This window comes from Macaca thibetana, chromosome 13, assembly GCF_024542745.1.
Source record: "Macaca thibetana thibetana isolate TM-01 chromosome 13, ASM2454274v1, whole genome shotgun sequence".
Classification (NCBI taxonomy): domain Eukaryota; kingdom Metazoa; phylum Chordata; class Mammalia; order Primates; family Cercopithecidae; genus Macaca; species Macaca thibetana.
Window position 1 is genome coordinate 80,781,685 of NC_065590.1, and position 24,094 is coordinate 80,805,778.

Sequence of the window (24,094 nt, forward strand, 5' to 3'; positions counted from 1 at the left end):
CCGCTGTGGCAGTTCCTGGGAAAAGCCTGGCAAGGACCACAGTCTGACGACTGTTAGTACACACAGCCATCTGGCCTGCAGAGAAGTGGCGCGCACAGTCTGTACACAAATGCAGTGAGCAACTGCGCACCCAGTCTGGTGGGTTCTCATTCATAATTAGGTCGGTAACTCCACCCAGAGCCTGGAAGGAGCTCCATCGCACGCTCAGGAGCGCATGGCAGGCTGGCGCATCACTGGCCATAGGCAGGCTGACGGGTAGTGGTAGAGAATGCAGTGAGAGAAACCCGTCACAGCCTGCAGAGGGGCTGTGCCTCCTGGGCTGGCATCCGCTGAGCAGAAAGGAACTCCCTTCCACCCCTCACAGGACCCTGCCATCCCCTATTACAGTTGAGGCTCAGAGCCAGGGCTTGCCCCAGCTGCACAGCTGGTCAGGGGTGAAGTCAGGCTGCGTGTCCCCAGAGCCTCGCTGAACTCACTATCCAATCTGAACGCGGTGATGCTCTCAATCCAGATGTAGTGTGGTGGCCTCTGAGGGACTCTGGTCTCTGAAAACACTTCTTACAAGAGCCCCAGGCTCTTGGGCAGCCATGTGGGCTCCATGGTGTCCTGTAGGCCAACACCAATGGGGTTGGCAAGGGAACCCCAATGGGTGGCCCAGAGGGCTTGTGAGGTGGGCCAGGCAGAGGAAGTGCCTCAGTCTGCCAGATGACAGCTCACCCCGTGGGCAGGTTAGGGGCCATCCCGTGTCCCTGAAGTGAATGCACTGCTCAGAGTGCTGTAATGACCCCATTAGTCCCTTTGACAATGACAACATAATTTCACCCAATTGTCACATTTGACCCTCACAAAACAGTAATGTAGGCAGCAGCATTTCTTCCCATTTTGTAAATGAGATAAATGAGGCTAAGAGAAATGAAGGGGCTTGGAGATACCACTAAACTAGTAAGTTGAACAAATTGGTGATCACTTGTGGTCAACCTAAGAGATGTCCGCTGGCACACATTACAACTGTGACTCAGACCAGGGAATCTAAGTCCAATACCAAGATTATACATATAAAAATCACAAGATCATAGAACACTCAAGCTGCCCAAGACCTGAAAAACATCTAGTCCAGCCTCTCTGTGAGGATAAACTGAAGCCCAGGGTGTTGAAGGGGTTTGCCCACCATCTAGGAGTAGCACCCCTGTCTCCAGCTCCCAGACCAGTACCTTTGCCACCACCCCACACATGCCATGGCCCTCAGCAGAGGGCAGCCCTGCTGACCGTCAGTGCTGTGGGGAGCAGGGAAGAGTCGGCCTCCTGCCATGTTGCTTCCCTGGAAGCATGCATAGCTGTGGACCACTTGCGTGGAATGACTGGCATCCCTGAGGATGAGCTCCTCCCAGGGCTGAGCAGTGGTCCTGGTACCATTGGCGGGCCTGAGGCCAAGAGCCAAGAGTCAGGGGGTAGAGAAAAAGGCAGAGGTTAGTCTAATATGGACCTCTGGGCTTCTGGGTAGTAAAGTCCTGGTGAGGAAACCACTAGGGCATCAGTAAGTACCAGACATTGGGCTAAGATCACTGTCCCAGCAGGACTCACCCTCACAACCCCATGTATGCTTCATTCCCATTTCACCATAAGGAAACTGAGGCTCAGCAGGCTTAAAGAGCTGGTCCAGGGCCACACTGTGAATAAGGAGCAGAAACAGGATGTGGGCCCAGGTCTGGGTGAGACCAAAGCCCAGGTCTCCACTCAGGTAACCCAGCTTGAGATTCGCTGCTCCTGCTGAATCCAGCCCTAAGCCTGGTGCCCTCTCAGGGACAGAAGAGCCTGAAGTCACACGGGTCCTAGAGTTGAGACCCAGTGTCTTGACTCTGATGTCTCCAGTTTGGCTGGGGCTTCTTGATGAGTCCTTGGTTCCAGCCAGGGCACTGTTGGACAGCATGCTCTCAGAGACACTCCTGGGTGCTGCTGGGAAGCTTTGGGTGGTGTCAATATCTCTTGGAACTGGAAGGGGTTTCCCGAGAGACACTCTTCTCACCCTGGCAGGACCACATTTGTCATTTGTACCACCAGATGCAACAGCAGGAAACTGTTTACTCTTTGCTACTCTCTGTTGGGAGTGAGGATGGGCCATACACTCATCCTTATAGATCACAGAGGAAGTCTGGGCCATACACTCATCCTCATAGATCAAAGAGGAAGTTGGGGCCATAGCCGTACACTTATCCTCATAGATCATAGAGGAAGTTGGGGCCATACACTCATCCTCATAGATCATAGAGGAAGTCGGGGCTATACACTCATCCTCATAGATCAAAGAGGAGGTCTGGGATGCAGCAACTCCCCAACTGGGCTAGCCTTGACTGGCAGGTGTCAGCCCCAGGCTGAAGGGAGGTGAAATGATGTTTCAGGCTGGTAAGCATATAGCTCAGGGTCTCATGTGGTCCTTGTATCTCTAGCCTGAGATCACACAGTATTGAGACTAGAAGGGCCTCAGAAGTCATCAGTCAAGTGTTAACCTGATGTAGGGACCCCCACAGCACCATCTCTGATTGGTCATCTAACCTTACTTAGTCCTCCCAGAAATGGGGCACTCACTACCTCTTATTTTAGATATCTTCACTTTCTTTGGGTCATCTCAAAATCTGTTGCCCTGTAACCTTCACCCACTTTCACAGGTCTCTCTTTCAGGACAAAAAGAAAAATAGCCTTTAAATTTGAAGGCAAATTTTACATTCCTCCTGAATCTTATTCTCTTTCCTTTCTAAATGTCCCCAATTCATCTAACCATGCACACCTCTATACATCTACCCCGTATCCATCCATCCACTCACCCACCCATCTACAAATCCATCCACCCACCTGTCCACAGATCCACCCACCCATCCATGTATCCATCCATCCACCCACCCACTCATATATCCATTGGTCTACCCACCCACCCATCCACGAATCCATCCACCCACCCACCCATCCACAGATCCACCCACTCACCCATATATCCATCCATCCACCCACCTACCCATTCATATATCTACCCCCCCAGCCATCCACAGATCCATCCACCTACCCACCCATCCACAGATGCACCCACCCATATATCCATCCATCTACACACCCATCCATATATCTACCCACCCACCTGTCCAGATATTAATGGCTCCTTCTATCCAATAATCCATCCACCATCTGTCCATCTATCTCTCAGCCAGCCAGGCAGCTCACCACCCATCCCTCTGCCCATTTCTGCACCCATTTATTGAGCGATCGGTCTATCTCCTCATCCGACACACATCTGCTCTGGCAAGACCTGAAGTTCCTGGGATACCTGGGACATGGCCCCTACCGGAGGCCTGCCGGCCTGGCTGAGGCTCTCCAGTGACTCCTCACCCATGTGCCTTCCTGCCTTCTTGCCTTGCTTGTCCCTCTCTTCAGACTCTACTGTGGCATTATCTTTTCTGAGACACTGGTGGCCTGGCTATTCTCAGAAAGGCCAACCTCTGCACACAGCCCCTAACATCTCCGGGAGCCCACCAGGGCCACAGGCTTGCAGGACGCAGGCCTGGGCTACAGTAGAAGGTGGAAGAGGAGGGAGTGAAGGAGGGAGTGAAGGAGGGAGGTGCTGAGTCCCAGAGAGTTCGGTGCCCACAGAACATCCTGGGAAGCAGATTCCTAAGGCACAGTGATGCGCTTCCCTGTGCTTGCCCACTGGGCTTAAAGTAAACCTGAAGGAGCAAATCCTTCCTAAAGTGCCTCCTTCCCTGACATCTGTCCTTCCCTCCACACAGTCGTAGGCCATAGGACACTGGGATGAGACTGCCAGTCCCTGTCTTTAGGAGACTCTCAGTCTAAAATCAGAGACAAACAATGCCCAGATGAGCACAGTGCACAGTGAGATGGGAAATGTGCACAGAGAGCACAGAGAACAAACACCAAAGAGCCCAGGATCAACTCTTCTGAGAAAGTCAGGGAGGGCTGCATGGAGGAGAAACTTGAGCAACATGAGTAGAAGTGTACAAATTGAACAGGGAGAGAGAGAGATGGAGGTGGAGAGAGCAGGAATGAGGGCGTTCCAAGCTCAAAGAGCAGCAGATGTAAAGGCATGGAGGTATAAAAGGGCAAATCCGCAATACATGTTCAGCAAGGAGGAACACAAGGCGGGGTGGGCTCAGCAGAGTGAGTCAGGGAGCACTAAATCAGGAGCCCACAGGCCGTGCCTTTTGTCTTTACCCCAAGGCACTGGGAAGCCCCAGAAGGAGCTGAAGATGGGGAGCAGGAGCATGAGCCTCTCCACCTGGGAAGGCCCTGTGGGCAGCTGTGTCCTTCACAGCTATGTGAAGGCTAGCTGACTGGGGTGGGGCCATAGAAGAGGCCATAGGCAGAAAGAACCCAATTAGGAGGAGGCTGTCGCACTTCCAAGTCACACCACTCATGGGACGTATGTCCATGGCTGGGCCATCCACCCACTGCCCCAGCTCCAGAGGACCTCAGACTCTATCACCCCCTGGACTAGGGACAGGCAGAGCTGTGGTCCCAGGTCTCGGGACTCTAGGGGCCAAGAGAACATTTGGCTCTGCCACCCCTTGGCCTCCCCTGAGCACTGGGAGACGCCCTGGGTTGGGGGATCTGGTGCAGTGCTCCCCCCCTCACCACTGCAGAGCACCAGTTCCATCACAAGTGGGCCATCCTGTCGGACCCCGACGACATCTCCTCGGGGCTGAAGGGCTACGTGAAGTGTGACGTCGCCGTGGTGGGCAAAGGGGACAACATCAAGACGCCCCACAAGGCCAATGAGACCGACGAAGATGACATTGAGGGGTGAGGCCCAGCTACCCCAGCCCCTGGAGTCTGAGCCAGCCCTTCCTTCCCCCAGGGAGTTCTCGATGAGGGTTTGCTCAGAGTACCTGCCACCCATCTCCCTCACCCTGCTCTCGCCCACTCTCCCAAACAGCCCCACTCTTCCGAGGCAGGGCAGGGGCAGCAGGTGATGGAGGATGACTGAGAATAACAGTCCTTTGACATCCTTTCTGCCAGTGAGAAATGGGGTGGGAAGAGTCAATGCTGGCAGACCAGAGCCAGCAGCTGCTGGGTCCTGAGTACAGCAGCAGGATAGTGCTGGGAGAGCCCCGGTTTCTTCTGGTGTGCCAATTCCAGGCAGCTGATAGCAGCTGTTGAGAAATATTCTGTGACCTTGTCTGGAGTCAGTGGATGAAAGTGCTGGGATCAATGAATCCTGTTTTTGTGAGCTGGAGGCTACTATGAAGTTTTTGTTTACGAAACAAAAGATACGGCACAGTACTATAAAACACTGATGATAATACTAAGACCATATCCCAATGCACAATCTACAAAGCACTCATGTGTTAGCGTGCTTGAGCCGACCATATACTTGGGAGGTGGGTATTACTACAGCCACCTCAACAGTGATGAAATGGCAGCTCAGTGAGACGGGAGATTTGCCCAGAATTCCACAAGGGGCAAGTTCCATGAACGCAAGTGTCTCATCCCAGCCTAGCTCCCCCAGCCATCCCTTAGACTGTGCCAGGACCCAGGGGTGTGTAGATGCCAGGACGGGGGCTGGGGACCTGGACCTGGCCACAATGGCCCTGGCTGTATGTGCTGGCAGGAACTTGCTGCTCCCCGAGGGGGTGCCTCCCGAACGCCAGTGGGCCCGGTTCTATGTGAAAATTTACCGAGCAGAGGGGCTGCCCCGTATGAACACAAGCCTCATGGCCAATGTAAAGAAGGCTTTCATCGGTGAAAACAAGGACCTCGTGGACCCCTACGTGCAAGTCTTCTTTGCTGGCCAGAAGGTACTGGGGTATGAGGTACAGGAGGCGGGGGCTGGGTGACAGGCATCACAAGTGCAGGCTGATGGGCATGGGGCCTGGGGCAGCTGGGCGGGTAAGAAAAGGCTGGAAATCATGTCGGCCAGGGATGGGCTTAGAGGATCCTCCCTGCCTCCTGGAGTCCTTAGACTGAGAGCTACGCAGGGGGCATGAGAGGGAGGAGAGGTTGGGGTTGTGGGAAGGGTGAAGACAAGTCCACACACAGGCATGCACGCACACATGCACCCACTCACACACGCACGCACACCCACTCACACACGCACACATGCACCCACTCACCCATGCACACATGCACCCACTCACCCATGCACACATGCGCCCAGTAATACACGCACACATGCACCCACTCACACAGACACACACACCCACTCACACACGCACACATGCATCCACTTACACACACATGCCACGCCCTCACCCACGCTCCCCCTTCCACCAGGGCAAGACTTCCGTCCAGAAGAGCAGCTATGAGCCCCTGTGGAATGAGCAGGTGGTCTTTACAGACCTCTTTCCCCCACTCTGCAAACGCATGAAGGTGCAGATCCGAGACTCGGACAAGGTCAATGACGTGGCCATCGGCACCCACTTCATTGACCTGCGCAAGATTTCTAATGATGGAGACAAAGGTCAGCAGCAGGAGACTGGGTGTGCTGGGGGGCAGGGAGTGGCCTGAAGGGAAGGAGTAAGTGAGACCCCCTCTCTTCACACCACCACCATCAACTCCGGACCTCAGCCTCACATGTGCTTCCAGGGCCTTGCCAGCAGCCCCTGCCTCAAGGGGAGGGTGTGGATTTGTGGCTCAGGTTGGCTCAGAGCTGGCCTGAGCCCAGCTGATTGGATTTGACAGTTAGTAGTTGTGTGACCTGTTTTCCCATTTTTAAAGTGAAAATAGTAATGATTATATGATACAATAATTATAGTATGAATAGGCATATCATTGCAGTGTATATACTGCATTTGTATATAATTACAGTGTGTATATATGTAATACTTAATAGTAGTGCCTATCTGCAGACTCAAAGGGACTGACCACCTCCTAGGATCCCTGCCCTGTGGTGGGTTCCAAGGACATAGAGTGAGATAAGAATCTATTCCTGGATCAAAGTGCTCACTGTGTATTAAGGAGATAGATGTGCTACCAGATGGTCAAAACATAAGGCAGAAGACACAAAAGGCCACATGTTGTCTGATCCATGTATGTGAAACATCCGGCAAATCCAGAGACAGAAAGTAGATTGCCGGTTTCCAGGTGCTAATGGGAGGGGATTGGGACCAACTGCTAAATAGGTGCAGAGTTTCTTTTGAGGGGGTGGAACTGTTCTGGAATTAGATGATGGTTTTTAACATAGTAAATATACTAAAAACCACTGAAATGTACACTTTAAAATGGCGAATTTTATATCATGTGAAGTATATCTAAATTTTTAAAATACTATAAGTGTGTTTTTTAAAAAAGGCAGAATAAAAAGCAAATGAACCAAAAAAGCCGGATCTTGCGACCCCTGTCAGAGTCCTGACAGATCTTAGCCATAAGAGAAGGGACTTGTGCCTAGGAATTGTGAAGGCTTCGTGAGGAAGCAGCATTTCACAGGCACAGATGGACAGGAAGGGAGGGGTCTGCACCAGCAGGGTGACCATGGTGGGACAGAGCTGCAAAAATGGCACAGAACCGAAGGTCATGCTGGGGACTTGGAAGGACTAGCTCTGTCCTACAAATAGACTGTTGGCAATTCCTACTCCAAGTTGCAGGAAGCAGAAAGCTACACTCTGCTTCCCCGCCACTTCCAGCTCAGGCCCCCGCAGGGAAGAAATAGACCCAAGAGAGTACTCCACCCCAGCACAGTATAAGAAGGCTGCCCCACATCTGAATAACACACATGAAGTTCTCAGCTCAGCACGCAGGAGCTGGAGGCCAGGGACCCCCAAAAGAGGCCCCTCTTCCCCAGGGAACCCTGGATGTGATACGGCTCCCTCGTTTTTCTCCCCATTGCCACAGGCTTCCTGCCCACACTGGGTCCAGCCTGGGTGAACATGTACGGCTCCACACGTAACTACACGCTGCTGGACGAGCACCAGGACCTGAACGAGGGCCTGGGGGAGGGTGTGTCCTTCCGGGCCCGGCTCCTGCTGGGCCTGGCGGTGGAGATCCTGGATACCTCCAACCCTGAGCTCACCAGCTCCACAGAGGTGCAGGTGGAGCAGGCCACGCCCATCTCGGAGGTGAGACCCCAGGCACTGTGCTGTCCCCCAGGGCCTCCAGTTCAGCCTCCTTCCCCCCAAAACACCTGGGTCCCAGACTTTGGCCTGCTGCTGCCCTGTCTACCGGAGGAGTCAGACCAAAGGATGAGGCTCCTCGCCAGGAAGCAGAGGCTCCCACTCAGCCCCCCAATAGGACTCTGCCCTCATTCACTGCCTGCCTGTGCTCTATCTCACGATGGCCACCAGGTCTCACGATGGTGCCACCCCTCCACCCCTCTTCCCAGCCATGGCTGTCCCTGTGGTGTCTGGAGCCAGCCCTGCTTCCATGGATATCCAGGCTGGAGGGCCATCGGGGTGTGGGCTGCCTGGCCCCAAAGCTGGGTGGGATGCCCCCACCATCCACCCCCAGGGCCTGTCTGTGAGATGGAAGGAGGCCTGGCCCCCGACCTTCCACCCCTACTCAAGCTCAAGAATGGTTTGAACTGCCTCCCCACAGAGCTGTGCAGGGAAAATGGAAGAATTCTTTCTCTTTGGAGCCTTCCTGGAGGCCTCAATGATTGACCGGAGAAATGGAGACAAGCCCATCACCTTTGAGGTCACCATAGGTGAGTGCTGGGCCCACGGGGGGCTTCAGGCCTAGGTGAGTGCTGGGCTCACGGGGGGCTTCAGGCCTAGGTGAGTGCTGGGCCCACGGAGGGCTTCAGGCCTAGGTGAGTGCTGGGCCCACGGAGGGCTTCAGGCCTAGGTGAGTGCTGGGCCCACGGGGGGCTTCAGGCCTAGGTGAGTGCTGGGCCCACGGAGGGCTTCAGGCGTAGGTGAGTGCTGGGCCCACGGGGCACTTCAGGCCTAGGTGAGTGCTGGGCCCACGGGGGGCTTCAGGCCTAGGCTGCAGGTGGTAAGTGTGAGGCTCTGCACCTCAGCCCTGTCCTCATTCCTGTAGGGGATGTTGACCCCTTTCCCCTGAGAGGCCTCAAGCACCCAAGAAACACCTTTATGTGTGCATGTGGTAGACCATGCTCCATAAAGGGGCCGACCCTCAGCTCCACCTACAGGGTGAGGCTGTGTTTGGGACCTGGGGCAGAGGGCGAGGAGAGGCCCTTCCCTGGGCTGCAGAGGAGAGAGTGGGAACTCAGGCCACGGCCTGGGCCAGGGCTGGGCCTCCTTGCACTCAGGTATCATCAGGACTCCCTGACTCTCAGCAGAGTGGGAACACGGGCACCTCTCTCGGGCTAATGCTGTGTCACATCCGAGCCCCATTCCCTGACTCTCCCTCTTCCTTTTCCCAAATCCAAGGCAGCACCGGATTGGACTGTGGGAGGGGCCTGGGGGGGAACACACTCTAGGCCTTCTGGGCCCGTTCTGCCTCCAGGCAACTATGGGAACGAAGTTGATGGCCTGTCCCGGCCCCAGCGGCCTCAGCCCCGCAAGGAGCCCGGGGATGAGGAAGAAGTAGACCTGATTCAGAACTCGAGTGATGACGAGGCCAGCAATGGCGGGGACCTGGCCTCAGTCTCCTCCACCCCACCAATGCGGCCCCTGGTCACCGACAGGTGGGTCCAACCTCCCATCCCCCTGTGGCCTGGCCCTCCCACCTCCCTGGGCCCCCAAGACCTCACCTCCCACCTCTGCCCACCCCAGGAACTACTTCCATCTGCCCTACCTGGAGCGAAAGCCCTGCATCTACATCAAGAGCTGGTGGCCGGACCAGCGCCGCCGCCTCTACAATGCCAGCATCATGGACCACATCGCTGACAAGCTGGTCAGGGCCAGGCCAGGGGCCAGCAGGGGTGGGGTCCTGGGGGAGAGGGTGCTGTCAGAGGGCATTGCCTGCAACACACAAAGCTGGTCTGCCCAGGCTGCAGGAATGGCCCCAGCAGGACCTCTGTTCCCATCCTCAGCCCCAGGTCCCAGGGCACAGACAAGAGCAGGAGCCACCTCTAGTCACTGCAGCCTCCAGCGAACCCCGGGGCAGGAGTGTTGGGTTCCCTGATTTTTCCAGAAATCTTAAAAGCAAGGCTAGGGAGACAGTTGTGGTGGCTCACGCCTGTAATCCCAACACTTTGGGAGGCCAAGGTGGGTGGATCACCTGAGGTCAGGCATTCGAGACCAGCCTGGCCAACATAGTGAAACCCCATCTCTACTAAAAATGCAAAAATTAGCAGGGCTTGGTGGCGAGCGCCTATAATCCCAGCTATTCGGGAGGCTGAAGCAGGAGAATTGCTTGAACCCATGAGGCGGAGGTTGCAGTGAGCCAAGATCGTGCCACTGCACTCCAGCCTGGGTGACTGAGCAAAACTTCATCTCAAAAAAATAAATAAAATAAAATAAAATAAAATAAAATAAAATAAAAAAGCAAGGCTAGGGAAGGGAAATGGGGAGAAGGGAGAAGCGAGCAGTGTCTGAAGCTCAGGAGCTGCCCCCTCCTCCTCCGCCCACCCCTCTCCCTGCCTGACCCATGGGCACTGACTGGGCGAGGAGCGCAGCTGTTGGCCTGAGACCTCCTTCTCCCCAACCTGGGGGAGCAGGGACCAGCAGATAATCCCACCCTTCCCTGAGATGTTGCTGTTCCCTGTTGAAGTTCCCTGAAGCTCAGCCAGCTCATATTTTATAAAAATGAATTAAAACCTCCAAAAAAGTCACGGATAATATGAGGTTTGCTCCCAGCCCCCTGCCAGTGTCCTCCTTGTCACCCCTGTCTTGTGACTATAACCACAATTAAAGCCCACAGCCTTTGCAGTGTGACCTGGGCCTGCAGTTGTCTGCAAGGCTTCCCGCTAAGGAGTGGGGTACTAGCTGACCTGTGTCTCCTGTGGGACCTGGGTCTCCCAGCCCTCCCAGTGCTCTCAGAGCCAGAGCCACTCCCTCTTCCCCCAGGCATCTGTTCCCATGCCCTGCCACAGGCCCCAGCATTTTGGAGTGACGTCAGGATCCTGGGTTTCCCTCTGTCTCTGGCCAGCCATGAGCCCCCTGCCTAGGCCTGAGTTCTGCCCAGGCCCTGTGAGCCCACCAGAACCACAGACTCACAGTCCACAGGTGGCTTCTTCCTTCAGGAACTGAAGAACCCACGAACACCAACATCTCCAGGTTCTGAGAACAGAACCTGGGAAATTGATGACTTCCTCATAATGACTGATACTCAGGACAGCCCTAGCAAGAGCTCCCAGATCATGTGGTCTCTCACTCCCCTGATCAATGGGGAGGAGACATTTAGGAAGGCTGGGGAGGCTGGGGAGGCGGGGCTGTGGCCCAGCATCACTGGCACTCCTGGTTCACAGGAAGAAGGCCTGAACGACGTACAGGAGATGATCAAAACGGAGAAGTTCTACCCTGAGCGTCGCCTGCGGGGCGTCCTGGAGGAGCTGAGCTGTGGCTGTTGGTGAGAAGCGGGGGGCGGCAGGTTGGGGCAGGACAAAGCAGAACTGGACAAAGGGGACCCTGCCAGGGCTGGGTAGATGAGGAAGAATCTACAGAGCCCCTGCTTGTCAGGCTCGCTAAATCCCAGCTCCCCCTATCCCCAGCCGCTTCCTCTCCCTCGCTGACAAGGATCAGGGCCACTCATCCCGCACCAGGCTTGACCGGGAGCGCCTCAAGTCCTGCATGAGGGAGCTGGTGAGGACGCGGCTGGACCGCAGGGACTGGAGGGAGGGCCTGGCTGTGAGAAGGTGTCACAGCTGCCTCTGTCATGGCCCGAGCTGTCCCCCAGTAGCTGGGCTCCGTTGACACACCTTCCCACACAGGAAAGCATGGGGCAGCAGGCCAGGACCCTGCGGGCCCAGGTGAAGCGGCACACGGTGCGGGACAAGCTGAGGCTGTGCCAGAACTTCCTGCAGAAGCTGCGCTTCCTGGCAGACGAGGTGCGGCCCAAGGCGAGGGGGCTTTGCCTTATCCAGGGTTGGCTCTCTGAGGTCCTTCAGGCTCAGGGGACTCAGTCAGGAGGCTGGACCCTCTTACCCGTTGCCCCTGGCCACTCCCCACCCCACCAGCCCCAGCACAGCATTCCGGACATCTTCATCTGGATGATGAGCAACAACAAGCGTATCGCCTATGCCCGTGTGCCCTCCAAGGACCTGCTCTTCTCCATCGTGGAGGAGGAGACCGGCAAGGACTGCGCCAAGGTCAAGACGCTCTTCCTCAAGGTGCTGGAGGGGGCAGGATGGATGGGGGCCTGGATCCTTTCAGAGGAGCAGCAGCTCCACCTGGGGCTGGAGGGCCTGAGTGACAGAGTGAGGCCTTCAAGCAGCAGGTGCTCAGAGAAGAGCTGAGAATGGGAAGGAGGTGGGGGAAGGGGTGCGGAAGGGGTAGGACGGCCCCCTGCCCATCTCCCTGTCTCCACTGGACCCCAGCCCAGCAGGATGCTGTGAAGGGGCAGGGCAGCTCTGACCAGGGCCTCCGCCAGCCCCTGCCCCTTCCCCACCCCGTGGGCCCTGGCAGCTGTCAGGCTCCTGGTGACCCCATGCCCACCCCCAGTTGCCAGGGAAGCGAGGCTTCGGCTCAGCAGGCTGGACAGTGCAGGCCAAGGTGGAGCTGTACCTGTGGCTGGGCCTCAGCAAACAGCGCAAGGACTTCCTGTGCGGCCTGCCCTGTGGCTTCCAGGAGGTCAAGGCGGCCCAGGGCCTGGGCCTGCACGCCTTCCCGCCCGTCAGCCTGGTCTACACCAGTGAGTGAGGACCCCTCACTCGAAGCCTCACCTGGGAGGGGCCAGAGGGGCTGCCCATCCCAGAACCTCAGGCTGCCCTTCCCCACAGAGAAGCAGACGTTCCAGCTCCGAGCCCACATGTACCAGGCCCGCAGCCTCTTTGCTGCCGACAGCAGCGGACTCTCAGACCCCTTCGCCCGCGTCTTCTTCATCAATCAGAGTCAGTGCACAGAGGTGAGGGCCTCGGGGGAGGGAGTGGCTCTGGCTTTGAGAGTACCGGGAAGCCTGTGAGCCTGTGGGGCCTGGGACCTGTGGAGCCTGTGAGCCTGTGGGGCCTGTGAGCCTGTGGGGCCTGGGGCCTGAAGCCTGTGGGGCCTGTGAGCCTGTGGGGCCTGGAGCTGTGAGCCTGTGGGGCCTGGAGCCTGTGGGGCCTGGAGCTGTGAGCCTGTAGGGCGTGGAGCCTGTGGGGCCTATGAGCCTGTGGGGCCTGGGGCCTGTGGGGCCTATGAGCCTGTGGGGCCTGGGGCCTGGAGCCCTGTGGGGCCTGGGGCCTGGGGCCTGTGGGGCCTATGAGCCTGTGGGGCCTGGAGCCTGGAGCCCTGTGGGGCCTGGAGACTGTGGGGCCTATGAGCCTGTGGGGCCTGGGGCCTGGAGCCCTGTGGGGCCTGGGGCCTGGAGCCTGTGGGGCCTGTGAGCCTCTGGGGCCTGGGGCCTGGGGCCTGGAGCCTGTGGGGCCTGGAGCTGTGAGCCTGTGGGGCCTGGGGCCTGGAGCCCTGTGGGGCCTGAGGCCTGGAGCCTGTGGGGCCTAGAGCCTGTGGGGCCTGTGAGCCTGTGGGGCCTGGAGCTGTGAGCCTATGGGGCCTGGAGCCCTGTGGGGCCTAGAGCCTGTGGGGCCTGTGAGCCTGTGGGGCCTGGGGCCTGGAGCCCTGTGGGGCCTAGAGCCTATGGGGCCTGTGAGCCTGTGGGGCCTGGGGCCTGGAGCCTGTGGGGCCTGGAGCTGTGAGCCTGTGGGGCCTGGGGCCTGGAGCCCTGTGGGGCCTGAGGCCTGGAGCCTGTGGGGCCTAGAGCCTGTGGGGCCTGTGAGCCTGTGGGGCCTGGAGCTGTGAGCCTGTGGGGCCTGGAGCCTGTGGGGCCTATGAGCCTGTGGTGCCTGGAGCTGTGAGCCTGTGAGGCCTGGGGCCTGGAGCCCTGTGGGGCCTAGAGCCTGTGGGGCCTGGGGCCTGGAGCCCTGTGGGGCCTAGAGCCTATGGGGCCTGTGAGCCTGTGGGGCCTGGGGCCTGGAGCCCTGTGGGGCCTAGAGCCTGTGGGGCCTGTGAGCCTGTGGGGCCTGGGGCCTGGGGCCTGGAGCCTGTGGGGCCTGGAGCCTGTGGGGCCTGGAGCTGTGAGCCTGTGGGGCATAGGGCCTGGAGCCTGTGGGGCCTGTGAGCCTGTGGGGCCTGGAGCCACAGGTCAGCCAGTGCCCTAGTTTCTCAGGGGAAGCCCTGCAGATAACCGTAGACCCGGGTCACACCGGAAAGGCTACGGGCTTTAATTGTGGTTATATTCACAAGACAGGGACAACAAGGAGGACGTTGGCAGGGGGTTTGGGGCAAACCTTACACTGGCCTTGATTTTAAGATTTCTGGAAGAATCAAGAAATCTGTCACTCCTGCCCCCAGGTTCTGTGGAAGTTGAGTGAGTAGGGGCAGCTCCTGTTCTTGCATCTGCCCACCCTCTGTCACTTGTCACCTGTCTCCCCACCCCATGCTGCAGGTGTTGAATGAGACCCTGTGTCCCACCTGGGACCAGATGCTGGTGTTCGACAATCTGGAGCTCTATGGCGAAGCTCATGAGCTGAGGGACGATCCGCCCATCATTGTCATTGAAATCTACGACCAGGATTCCATGGTATGGGTGGGCTCTGGTGCCAGGGACCTCAGCAGCACCACACCTGGCCCTTGTTCCCTGCACTCCACCTGCACGGAGGCTGTGCCGGCTACCTCCGCCACCCACCCGCAGAGTTCCTTGGCCAGGTGCTGACTGGGAAGCTGGGAGTGGGGGCTGACACCCAGTCCCTCCAGGTGCCTCCTGCCAGCTTGCGGCAGCCTGACCCCTTCCCAGGCCAGGACATCCTCACCTCCTGTCACCAATGGTCCGAGCCCTGGAGATGTGCTGGCAAGTCCTGCTGTCACTAGCCTCCTCACCCCGGGGCTTCCCGAACCCCGCCCACACTTACCACAACCAGTAACAGCCTTGCCGTCCTCCGTGGAGATTCTGGAGTAGGAAGTAAGGGATTGGGGTGACTCCCGAGAGTTAGTGAGCCACCTTCTCACGCACCACCTCAGCTGCGGAGGTGCCAGATAGCCCTGGACTAGACGTAGGAGGACCTCATGTCTAGTCCTGAGCCGGACATCTGCTATTCACTGACTGCTTGGCCTTGAACAAGTGTTTGGTGGGCCCTGAGACTTGGTTTCCCCATCTGTAAAATGCGGTGATCACACCTGTCCCTTACAACAACTCATGTGGCTGTGGTAAGGACTAAACGAGATCACAGGTGTGGACAGCAAGCACCAAGAGGCATCTGGGTTGTTTGCTGTGTCAGGGCAAAGCTGACTTCATGGGCCGGACTTTCGCCAAGCCCCTGGTGAAGATGGCAGATGAGGCGTACTGCCCACCCCGCTTCCCGCCCCAGCTCGAGTACTACCAGATCTACCGTGGCAATGCCACAGCTGGAGACCTGCTGGCGGCCTTTGAGCTGCTGCAGGTGGGACACAGGGAAGAGAGGCTGAGGCCTGGCAGCTGGAGGCTGGGAGGAGGGGCCTAGGGCTGGGGGCTGGGGCCTGGGGTTGGGGCTTGGGGGTGGGACCTGGGGGTTGGAGTCTGGGACCTGGAGGCTGGGGCTTGGGGCTGGGGCTTGGGGCTGGGGCCTGGGGCTGGGGGCTGGGGCTGAGGGCTCGGACCTGGGGCCTGGGGGTTAGGGCCTGGGGGTTGGGGCCTGGAGCTGGGGTTTAGGGGTGGGCCTTGGGGGTAGGACCTGGGGGTGGGGCCTGGGGGTTGGAGGCTGGGGCCTGGAGTCTGGGACCTGGAGGCTGGGGCCTGGGGCTGGGGCCTGGGACTGGGGGCTGGGGCTGAGGGCTGGAGCCTGGGACTTGGGGGTTAGGGCCTGGGGGTTGGGGCCTGGAGCTGGGGCCTGGGGCCTGGGGGCCTCTCTCCTTCCCATCCTGACCGAAGCTGGGGGAGTGGTCCTTGGGGGGTTTTCCCTGTCTCCCCAGATCTCATGGCAAACAATGCATGGGGAGAGAGACCCTGTCCCTGGGCTCCCCAGTGTGTGACCTATGACCCCCATTCCCCAGATTGGGCCAGCAGGGAAGGCTGACCTGCCCCCGATCAACGGTCCGGTGGACGTGGACCGAGGTCCCATCATGCCTGTGCCTGTGGGCATCCGGCCCGTGCTCAGCAAGTACCGAGTGGAGGTGCGAGGGCCCTGTGTGGCCTTTCTCTTTCAGATGAGGAAACTGAGGGCCCAGGAGGGGAAGTGGTTTCTCATCCCCCTCCCATCACCATCACCAGGAGCCAGCAGCAGACTCAGGCTCCTGCCCCAGCCCAGGGCCTGCCCCCGTCTGCACCAAGTCGCACTCCCATGTCCCAGGACCGTGCCCAGCCCTCCTGTCTGCACCCCTGACTCTGTACCCCTTCTCTGGGCAGCCCCACTCTCATCTCTGGAGGATGCCCCTCCTCTGCTCTCCTGGCCCTGCTCCGGCCCTTTGAAATCTGGGGTGAACTTCTGCCCATGCTACTGCCCAGTTCCTTCTCAGATGGTCCAGCGCCCCTACAGCGGCTCCCTTGACTAAGGGGCTCTCTTCTCTGCACGCCCCTCAACCTCTCCCAGGTGCTGTTCTGGGGCCTACGGGACCTAAAGCGGGTGAACCTGGCCCAGGTGGACCGGCCACGGGTGGACATCGAGTGTGCAGGGAAGGGGGTGCAGTCATCCCTGATCCACAATTATAAGAAGAACCCCAACTTCAACACCCTCGTCAAGTGGTTTGAAGTGGTGAGTGCAGGCCCCGGCGGAGGACGTCCTGTGGCCAGTGTGGCTCCACTCAGCCAGCCGGCTTCCTCTGCCCCTTCTCGGAGGCTCAGGCTCCTGTCACCAACACCCCAGGACCTCCCAGAGAACGAGCTGCTGCACCCGCCCTTGAACATCCGCGTGGTGGACTGCCGGGCCTTCGGTCGCTACACACTGGTGGGCTCCCATGCCGTCAGCTCCCTGCGACGCTTCATCTACCGGCCCCCAGACCGCTCGGCCCCCAGCTGGAACACCACGGGTATGGCCACACCCACCCTGCCACCAAGCCTGGCTCCACGCCACCCAGGGAAGGGCTCCAGGTCTCAGTCCAGTCCAAGCTGTGGCCAGAGTTTGCTCCTTGGGTCTGAGGGATGGCACAGAAGAAGGTCCACCCTGGTGGCCAAGGAAGGCTGCCCAGGGCGACCCCAGCTCTACGGCCAGAGAGGGCAGAGCTGGAGACAGCCTGGGAGGGCCTGAGGGCACAAAGTCCCTTGTGCTGGCTGATGGAGAAGACCCAGGCCTCTCTGCCGCCTACCTCCCGCCGGCCTCCACAGCTCCCCCTTCTCTTGGGCTCTCTTCCTCCCTCCCCATGCCCATCTTTCCTCGCTTGACTGCCCTGTCCCCCTTTCCCTCAGAAAGTTCCAGAATCAGCTTTAGTTCTCTGCACCTTCCTGCCCCGCCAATCTCACTGTTCCTCTTGCTCCTTCCTCTGCCTGTCTGTCCATCTGTCCATCTGTCCAGTCAGGCTTCTCCGGCGTTGCCGTGTGCTGTGCAATGGGGGCCCCTCCTCTCACTCCACAGGGGAGGTCGTGGTGAACATGGAGCCAGAGGTACCCATCAAGAAACTGGAGACCATGGTGAAGCTGGATGCGGTAAGGCGGGTGGGGTCAGTCCCCCGCTGGCTGGGAACGTGCAACTTCATGTGACATGTCCTGTGAACCAGACTATCTGTCCTGAGAGAGAAGGACACTAAGAACCTCCTTTGGCATGTGACTGTTGGGGGCTGACCTTGATTGTGTGTCCAACCAGCTCCACCTAACACTATCCTGGAATGCACGTGCCTGCGTGCATGTGTGTGTGTAGTGTGTAAATGTGCATGAGTGCGTGCATGTTTGTGGTGTCCATATGTGCCTGTGTGCATGTATGTGCATATGCACGTGCATGCGTGTGTGTGGTATGCATGTGTGCGTGTGTGCATGTGTGCATGTGATGTATGTGCATATGTGCGTGCATGTGTGTGTGGTGTGCATATGTGCATGTGTGCATGTGTGCATGTGGTGTGCATATGTGCCTGTGTGTGTGCATGTGTGTGGTGTATGTGCATATGCACATGCGTGAGTGTGTGGTGTGTATATGTGCATATGTACATGCATGTGTGTGGTGTATGTGCATATGCGAGTGTGCGCATGCATGTGGTGTGCACATGTGCATGTATGTGTGTGGTGTGCATATGTGCATGTATGTGTGCATTGTGGTGTACACATGTGCATGTATGTGTGCATGTGTGTGGTGTGCGCATGCACATGCCTGTGCATGCATGTAGTGTGTGTACATATGTGCATGCATGTGGTATGTAAATGTGCGTGTGCATGCGTGCATGTGGTTATGTGCATATATGTGTGCATGCATGCACGTGGTATGCATATGTGCATGTGTGCATATGTGCATATGGTGTATGTGGATATGTGGATGCATGGGTGTAAATGTGCATGTGGCATGCGTGAGTGTGGTATATTTGCATATATGTGTGCATGTGTGTGTGGTGTGCATATGTGCATGTGTGCATGCATGTGTGTGGTATGTAAATGTGCATGTGTATGTGTGCCTGTGGTGTATGTACATATATGTGTGCATTCGTGTGTGTGGTGTGCATATGTGCATGTGTGCATGTGTGTGTGGTGTGTAAATGTGCATGTGTGAATGCATGAGTGTGATGTGTGTGCATATATGTGTGCATGTGTGCTTGCGGTGTGCATATGTGCATGTACACGTGCGTGTATGTGGGTGCATGCGTGTGTGTGTGTGCATGTGCACTGGCATGTGGTATGTGTATATGAGAGACAGAGTGAGCCATCACAGTTTATTATAATCACCTGCCGTAATTTTTACTCCAACAAATGACACCATAGGTAACGATTCCTTATGAGATCATCAGTGTCCTTTCCAAAGGGTCCTTGGGTTTTCCATTCCAGCCATTCACAAATGACACTTCCCTGGCCTGGGTCGGAGGAGGATTTCCAGGTGGAAGCTCCTTATTCCTCCTGGCTTTCAGACTAAGACCCTTCATCTGCCAGAGAGAGACCTACCACCTGGGGGTTGGGTGTGGAAGTGGCCTACACGCTGCAGACCCTACAGGGAAGGGCAGAACATGGGCCAGCCTAGAACACACCCCCTTGTTCCTTTGGCCACCCAAAGAAACATCCTCACTCAGACCCTTTGCAGACTCACCAGTCAGAATGCTATTATTAAAGCAAAGTTGACCTTGAGGGCACAGGGGCTGCCAGCACACAGTAATTTCCATCTCGGCTCCTCCACACGCCCTGTATTGGGCCACTGCCTGCCACTCCAGGCCCCAGTGACTAATTCTGCCCCTGTCTCCTTGGTTCCTCTGCAGACTTCTGAAGCTGTTGTCAAAGTGGATGTGGTGAGTGTGGGGGCCATGCAGGGGCTCTGGGGTGAGAGGGTCCTGTATTGGCAATGGTGTCAGGTCAAAGGGTCCAGCATCAGGGACAGAGCCAGCCCCCGCCCCCGCATGATTGGGCCAGCACATCTCCCCCAAGATGCAGTGAAAAAGAGCTGGGTGAGTGCAGGACTCAGTGCCAGTCCTGCCTGGGCCAGTGGATCACATGGGCAGGTCATGACCCTCTGTGGCCCATGGCACCTCCTCCATTAAACAAGACCCTGCCCCTTGGACATAGGTGGCCCCACAGAGCCTTATGGAGCCCAAGGTTTCCTGCTAGCAGATGACGGAATGGGTGGAGGCCCTCGGGATTGTCCAGGCAGGAGGGGCCCATGTAGGACTCTGGACCTGGCCAACCTACAGGCTGAGGAGGAGAAGGAGAAGAAGAAGAAGAAGAAGGGCACTGCAGAGGAGCCGGAGGAGGAGGAGCCAGATGAGAGCATGCTGGACTGGTGGTCCAAGTACTTTGCCTCCATTGACACCATGAAGGAGGTGAGACCTCGGGCAGGGTGAGGGGAGGCGACCCCCTCCACACTCAGACCCTCCTGTCCAGCTTCTTTCCCACAGCCCCCGGAGCTGGGTCCCACCTCCATTCATGTGAGCTTGGGATGGCCTTGTCTCACATCCTTGAAATCCTAGCTCAGAACTCACCTTCCAAGATGATGGTCCCATCTGCCTTCCCTGGCTTAGTTTCCTTTTGTCCTCATTGACTCATTCCACAAATGCCTCTTGGCATTTGCGATGAGCCAGGCTCCATACTAGGTGCTATGGGAGCCAAAAGATGCCATACCTGCCCTGATGGGCCCCCGGTTTACTGGGCAAAATAGACATGTAAACAGAGACTTAGAGGACTATGTGATAACAAAGGCAAATCATGGCTTGGGGGAATCAGGGAAGGCGTCCAAGAAGAAGTGACCTTTGTGAAAAAGGAGAAACATGTTCTCAGAGGCCATAAGGGAACAAATGCTTATCAGTAGTCCTTACGACTCTTCTTCATACTGTTTTATTTTACACATCTTGGTCATCGGCACGTGAATGATTCTTCCCCTGTTACACATATGTGGGTTCCATCTGTTGGCCAGATTGCAAGTCCCAGAAAGTGCATTTCTCTGCTCTCTTGTTTGTGTCCTCTGCCTGCTGCCTGCCTAGCTCAGTGCTCCGACTGGCCACCTGACCAGGAAGGGCACATGCCTGCAGTTGTGTTTCCTTAGTGGGGCTGGAGCTGATCCAGCCACATTCTCTCCCAGGCCCTTTCTGCAGCCTAAGCTGGGTGTGATATTTATTAGAGCACACATTAAGCTGCTGTAGCAAGTTAGAGTGACGTAAACAAGACAACAGTTTCTTTCTCACATAGCATCTCAGAGAGTGGGGGTTAGGCTGGTATGGTGGCTCAGTGGTGTCAAGGACTAAGATCCTGACCTCTTGTTTCTGACATCTGTAGAGTTGGAGGTGACTCAACATCATGTTCTAATTCAAGTGCACAGGAAAGGTTAAAGAGGAGAGGAGGCATATGCTTTTCTCTTTCAGGGCCCAATCCAGAAGTTGCGCATATCACTTCCACTCACATTGACCAGAATCTAGTCCCATAGCTACACTTATCTGCAAAGGAGGCTGAGAAATGTAATCTTTAGCAAAGTGACTGTGTGCCCAGCAAAACTTCTAAAAAAGCAGAACAGATCATTGAGGACAACTGGTAGTCTCTTCTCCCACCATCAAATTGGCCAGGCTGGAGCTGCAAAAGGCTGCCTGTTGTCTTGTCTCTACTCCTGCAATTTTCACAGACTGCCACCAGGTGGCGGTGGCGACTTAGTTGAAACCCGGTTTCTAGTTTTCAGTAAGATTTATTCTCGTTTCCAGTAGGGTGGGGTGTGCTGAGTGAAAGAAAATATAGTACATGTTCTTACTGTTATACTTTTCTACATTAAAACAATTTATTAATACCACTAAAAGCAACATTAAAATGCACTGTATTTTTTAAGTAGAAAATATAAATATTTATTGCAAGGTATTGTTTTTTTTTTTATTATTATACTTTAAGTTATAGGGTACATGTGCACAACGTGCAAGTTTGTTACATAGGTACGCATGTGCCATGTTGGTTTGCTGCACCCATTAACTGGTCATTTACAGTGGGTATTTCTCCTAATGTTATCCCTCCTCTAGCCTCCCACCCCCTGACAGGCCCCAGTGTGTGATGTTCCCCTCCCTGTGTCCAAGTGTTCTCATTGTTCAATTCCCTCCCATGAATGAGAACATGCAGTGTTTGGTTTTCTGTCCTTGTGACAGTTTGCTCAGAATGATGGTTTCCAGCTTCATCCATGTCCCTGCAGAGGACATGAACTCATGCTTTTTTATGGCTGCATAGTATTCCATGGTGTGTATGTGCCACAGATGCATAAACCCCTAAGTACCACTAGTCACATTGTACACCTTATAAACTTCTTTAAATCAACTTAAGCAGAGCACATGGTGGATTTGAAATGCAGTGGGGAAGATTTTCTACTTCTAGTGCATTAAGACTGGTCTGGGTCCACAGTTTGGGGTCAACAGACTCCTCCCCAGGAAACCCACCTTCTCTCCTTTGCATCTCATCTTTTGGCAGCAACTTCGACAACAGGAGCCCTCTGGAATTGACTTGGAGGAGAAGGAGGAGGTGGACAACACTGAGGGTGAGCCCTGGAACCTGGAACTCTGCCTCCTCCTCCCCGCCCCGGGTAGCTGGCTCTCCTGCCCACCTCACCACCTGCTTCTCTTTCCCCTCCCGCCAGTCCTCCCAGCCTTAGTAGCCAGGGAAGCAGCATCAGTAGTCTGTGGGCTCTGAGCAAGCTAAGGCCCTTGTCTAGGGAGGCTTTTACTCTGACCAGTTCAGCACCCACGGTGATAGACAGACATTTACAGCCACAGAACATCAGAGCTGGAAGGGACCTCAGAGCTCATTCCATCCAGCATTTTCCAGACTCTTTTCCATGAAGAAAATTATGGGTGTTCTAAAAGGAACAAATTAGTTTTGGTCAAATTAGTTTAGGAAAAGCTGATTGAAACAGCTTATTCTGGTGCAGGACTTTTCAGAGCCTTTACTGTGCAAATGTTATTATACATCTCTAAAAGAAAGACACAGTGTAAAATATTTCCCCAGCTTATTGGGTCACAGTACCCTTTCTTCTAAAGCATGCCAGCAGCATCTGCACCTGGTGCTCCACCGCATGCAGTTTGGGAAATGCTAATACAGAGTGTTATTATTATGGACAAGAAGAGGGAAGCTAGTAAGGAAAGTGAGTGGGGAAGGAACTGAGTGGCAACAGGCCTCCACCCCCAAACCCATGCTCCTTCCTGCCCCTCTCTTCCAAAGGGCATGATGACAGTCTTCAGACACCTTCCCAGGCATAAACTCACTGGGGCCCCCAGCACCTCCATGAGGCGGGCATGCTAGGAAGTATTATCTGCATTTGACAGCACATGGACATCCGAGAGTTAAGTTAGTAAAGCAAATTAGCGACAGAGCTGGGTCTCCAATCCAAGCCTTCCTGCTCTGCTCATTTCTGCTCCACCTCCTTTTCTGCTTCTGGCCAGGCCTGAAGGGGTCAATGAAGGGCAAGGAGAAGGCAAGGGCTGCCAAAGAGGAGAAGAGGAAGAAAACCCAGAGCTCTGGCTCTGGCCAGGGGTCTGAGGCCCCTGAGAAGAAGAAACCTAAGATTGATGAGCTTAAGGTGAGAGCCTGGGAGCAGGTCCTTCTAGGGAACGCGGGGGCGTTGGTGGGGTGGTGGCGGTGATCCTGCAGGTGGGGCAGGATGAAAGCCAGAAACCAAGCAGCCACCCCCCAACGGCCTGGTCTGGCTCAGGTGTACCCTAAAGAGCTGGAGTGCGAGTTCGATAACTTTGAGGACTGGCTGCACACTTTCAACCTGCTTCGGGGCAAGACTGGGGATGACGAGGATGGCTCCACTGAGGAGGAGCGCATTGTGGGACGCTTCAAGGTCAGGCCAGGAGCACGGGCCCAGCCCCTGAGTACCCCTCAGCCCTTGCCCCACCACAGGTTCTCCCACTCACCTCCCACCACTGCCCTGGTCACTCCCTCCAGAAGCCCTGGACTTTCCCATGACTCACCAGCTAAAGGGTGAAGGCCCTGCCACATCAGGGTCCAGCCCTCCCGGTGCCATTAGCTACTTCGAATGCCACCCCTGCCAGGCAAACCTACAGCCTGACCCACATTTGTCTTGCCCAGGGCTCCCTCTGCGTGTACAAAGTGCCACTCCCAGAGGACGTGTCCCGGGAAGCTGGCTACGACCCCACCTACGGCATGTTCCAGGGCATCCCCAGCAATGACCCCATCAATGTGCTGGTCCGAGTCTATGTGGTCCGGGTGAGACTCCCATCGCTTCCCCTCCTTGCAAGTCTTTCATCCTCCCATCTGAGAGGGACCAAAGAAGCTGCATACTGGCTGGGTGCACTGGCTCACGCCTGTAATCCCAGCACTTTGGGAGGCCAAGGCAGGAGGATCACCTGAGGTCAGGAGTTCAAGACCAGCCTCGCCAACATGGTGAAACCCTGTCTCTACCAAAAATACAAAAATTAGCCAGGTGCAGTGGCACACACTTGTAATCCCAGCTACTCAGGAGACTGAGGCAGGAAAATTGCTTGAATCCAGGAGGTGGAGCTTACAGTGAGCCAAGATCACATCATTGCATTCCAACCTGGGAGAC

At 56.3% G+C, this 24,094-nt stretch overlaps 1 protein-coding gene across 1 annotated transcript in view; it reads left to right on the forward strand.

Moving 5' to 3' along the window:
* The window catches only part of OTOF (otoferlin), a 103,224-nt gene that overhangs the window by 70,272 nt on the left and 8,858 nt on the right, over window positions 1–24,094 (forward strand). The window contains exons 13-37 of the mRNA XM_050753866.1: window positions 4,644–4,803; window positions 5,612–5,798; window positions 6,274–6,460; window positions 7,831–8,054; window positions 8,530–8,638; window positions 9,403–9,583; window positions 9,672–9,792; window positions 11,309–11,409; window positions 11,552–11,642; window positions 11,771–11,887; window positions 12,017–12,169; window positions 12,501–12,690; window positions 12,779–12,903; window positions 14,422–14,556; window positions 15,251–15,412; window positions 16,002–16,121; window positions 16,538–16,699; window positions 16,811–16,973; window positions 17,516–17,586; window positions 19,329–19,358; window positions 19,758–19,886; window positions 21,997–22,063; window positions 22,965–23,101; window positions 23,234–23,368; window positions 23,617–23,754. Of these exons, the coding sequence (XP_050609823.1) occupies window positions 4,644–4,803; window positions 5,612–5,798; window positions 6,274–6,460; window positions 7,831–8,054; window positions 8,530–8,638; window positions 9,403–9,583; window positions 9,672–9,792; window positions 11,309–11,409; window positions 11,552–11,642; window positions 11,771–11,887; window positions 12,017–12,169; window positions 12,501–12,690; window positions 12,779–12,903; window positions 14,422–14,556; window positions 15,251–15,412; window positions 16,002–16,121; window positions 16,538–16,699; window positions 16,811–16,973; window positions 17,516–17,586; window positions 19,329–19,358; window positions 19,758–19,886; window positions 21,997–22,063; window positions 22,965–23,101; window positions 23,234–23,368; window positions 23,617–23,754 (3,395 nt within the window). The remainder of the gene's footprint in view (window positions 1–4,643; window positions 4,804–5,611; window positions 5,799–6,273; window positions 6,461–7,830; window positions 8,055–8,529; window positions 8,639–9,402; window positions 9,584–9,671; window positions 9,793–11,308; window positions 11,410–11,551; window positions 11,643–11,770; window positions 11,888–12,016; window positions 12,170–12,500; window positions 12,691–12,778; window positions 12,904–14,421; window positions 14,557–15,250; window positions 15,413–16,001; window positions 16,122–16,537; window positions 16,700–16,810; window positions 16,974–17,515; window positions 17,587–19,328; window positions 19,359–19,757; window positions 19,887–21,996; window positions 22,064–22,964; window positions 23,102–23,233; window positions 23,369–23,616; window positions 23,755–24,094) is intronic.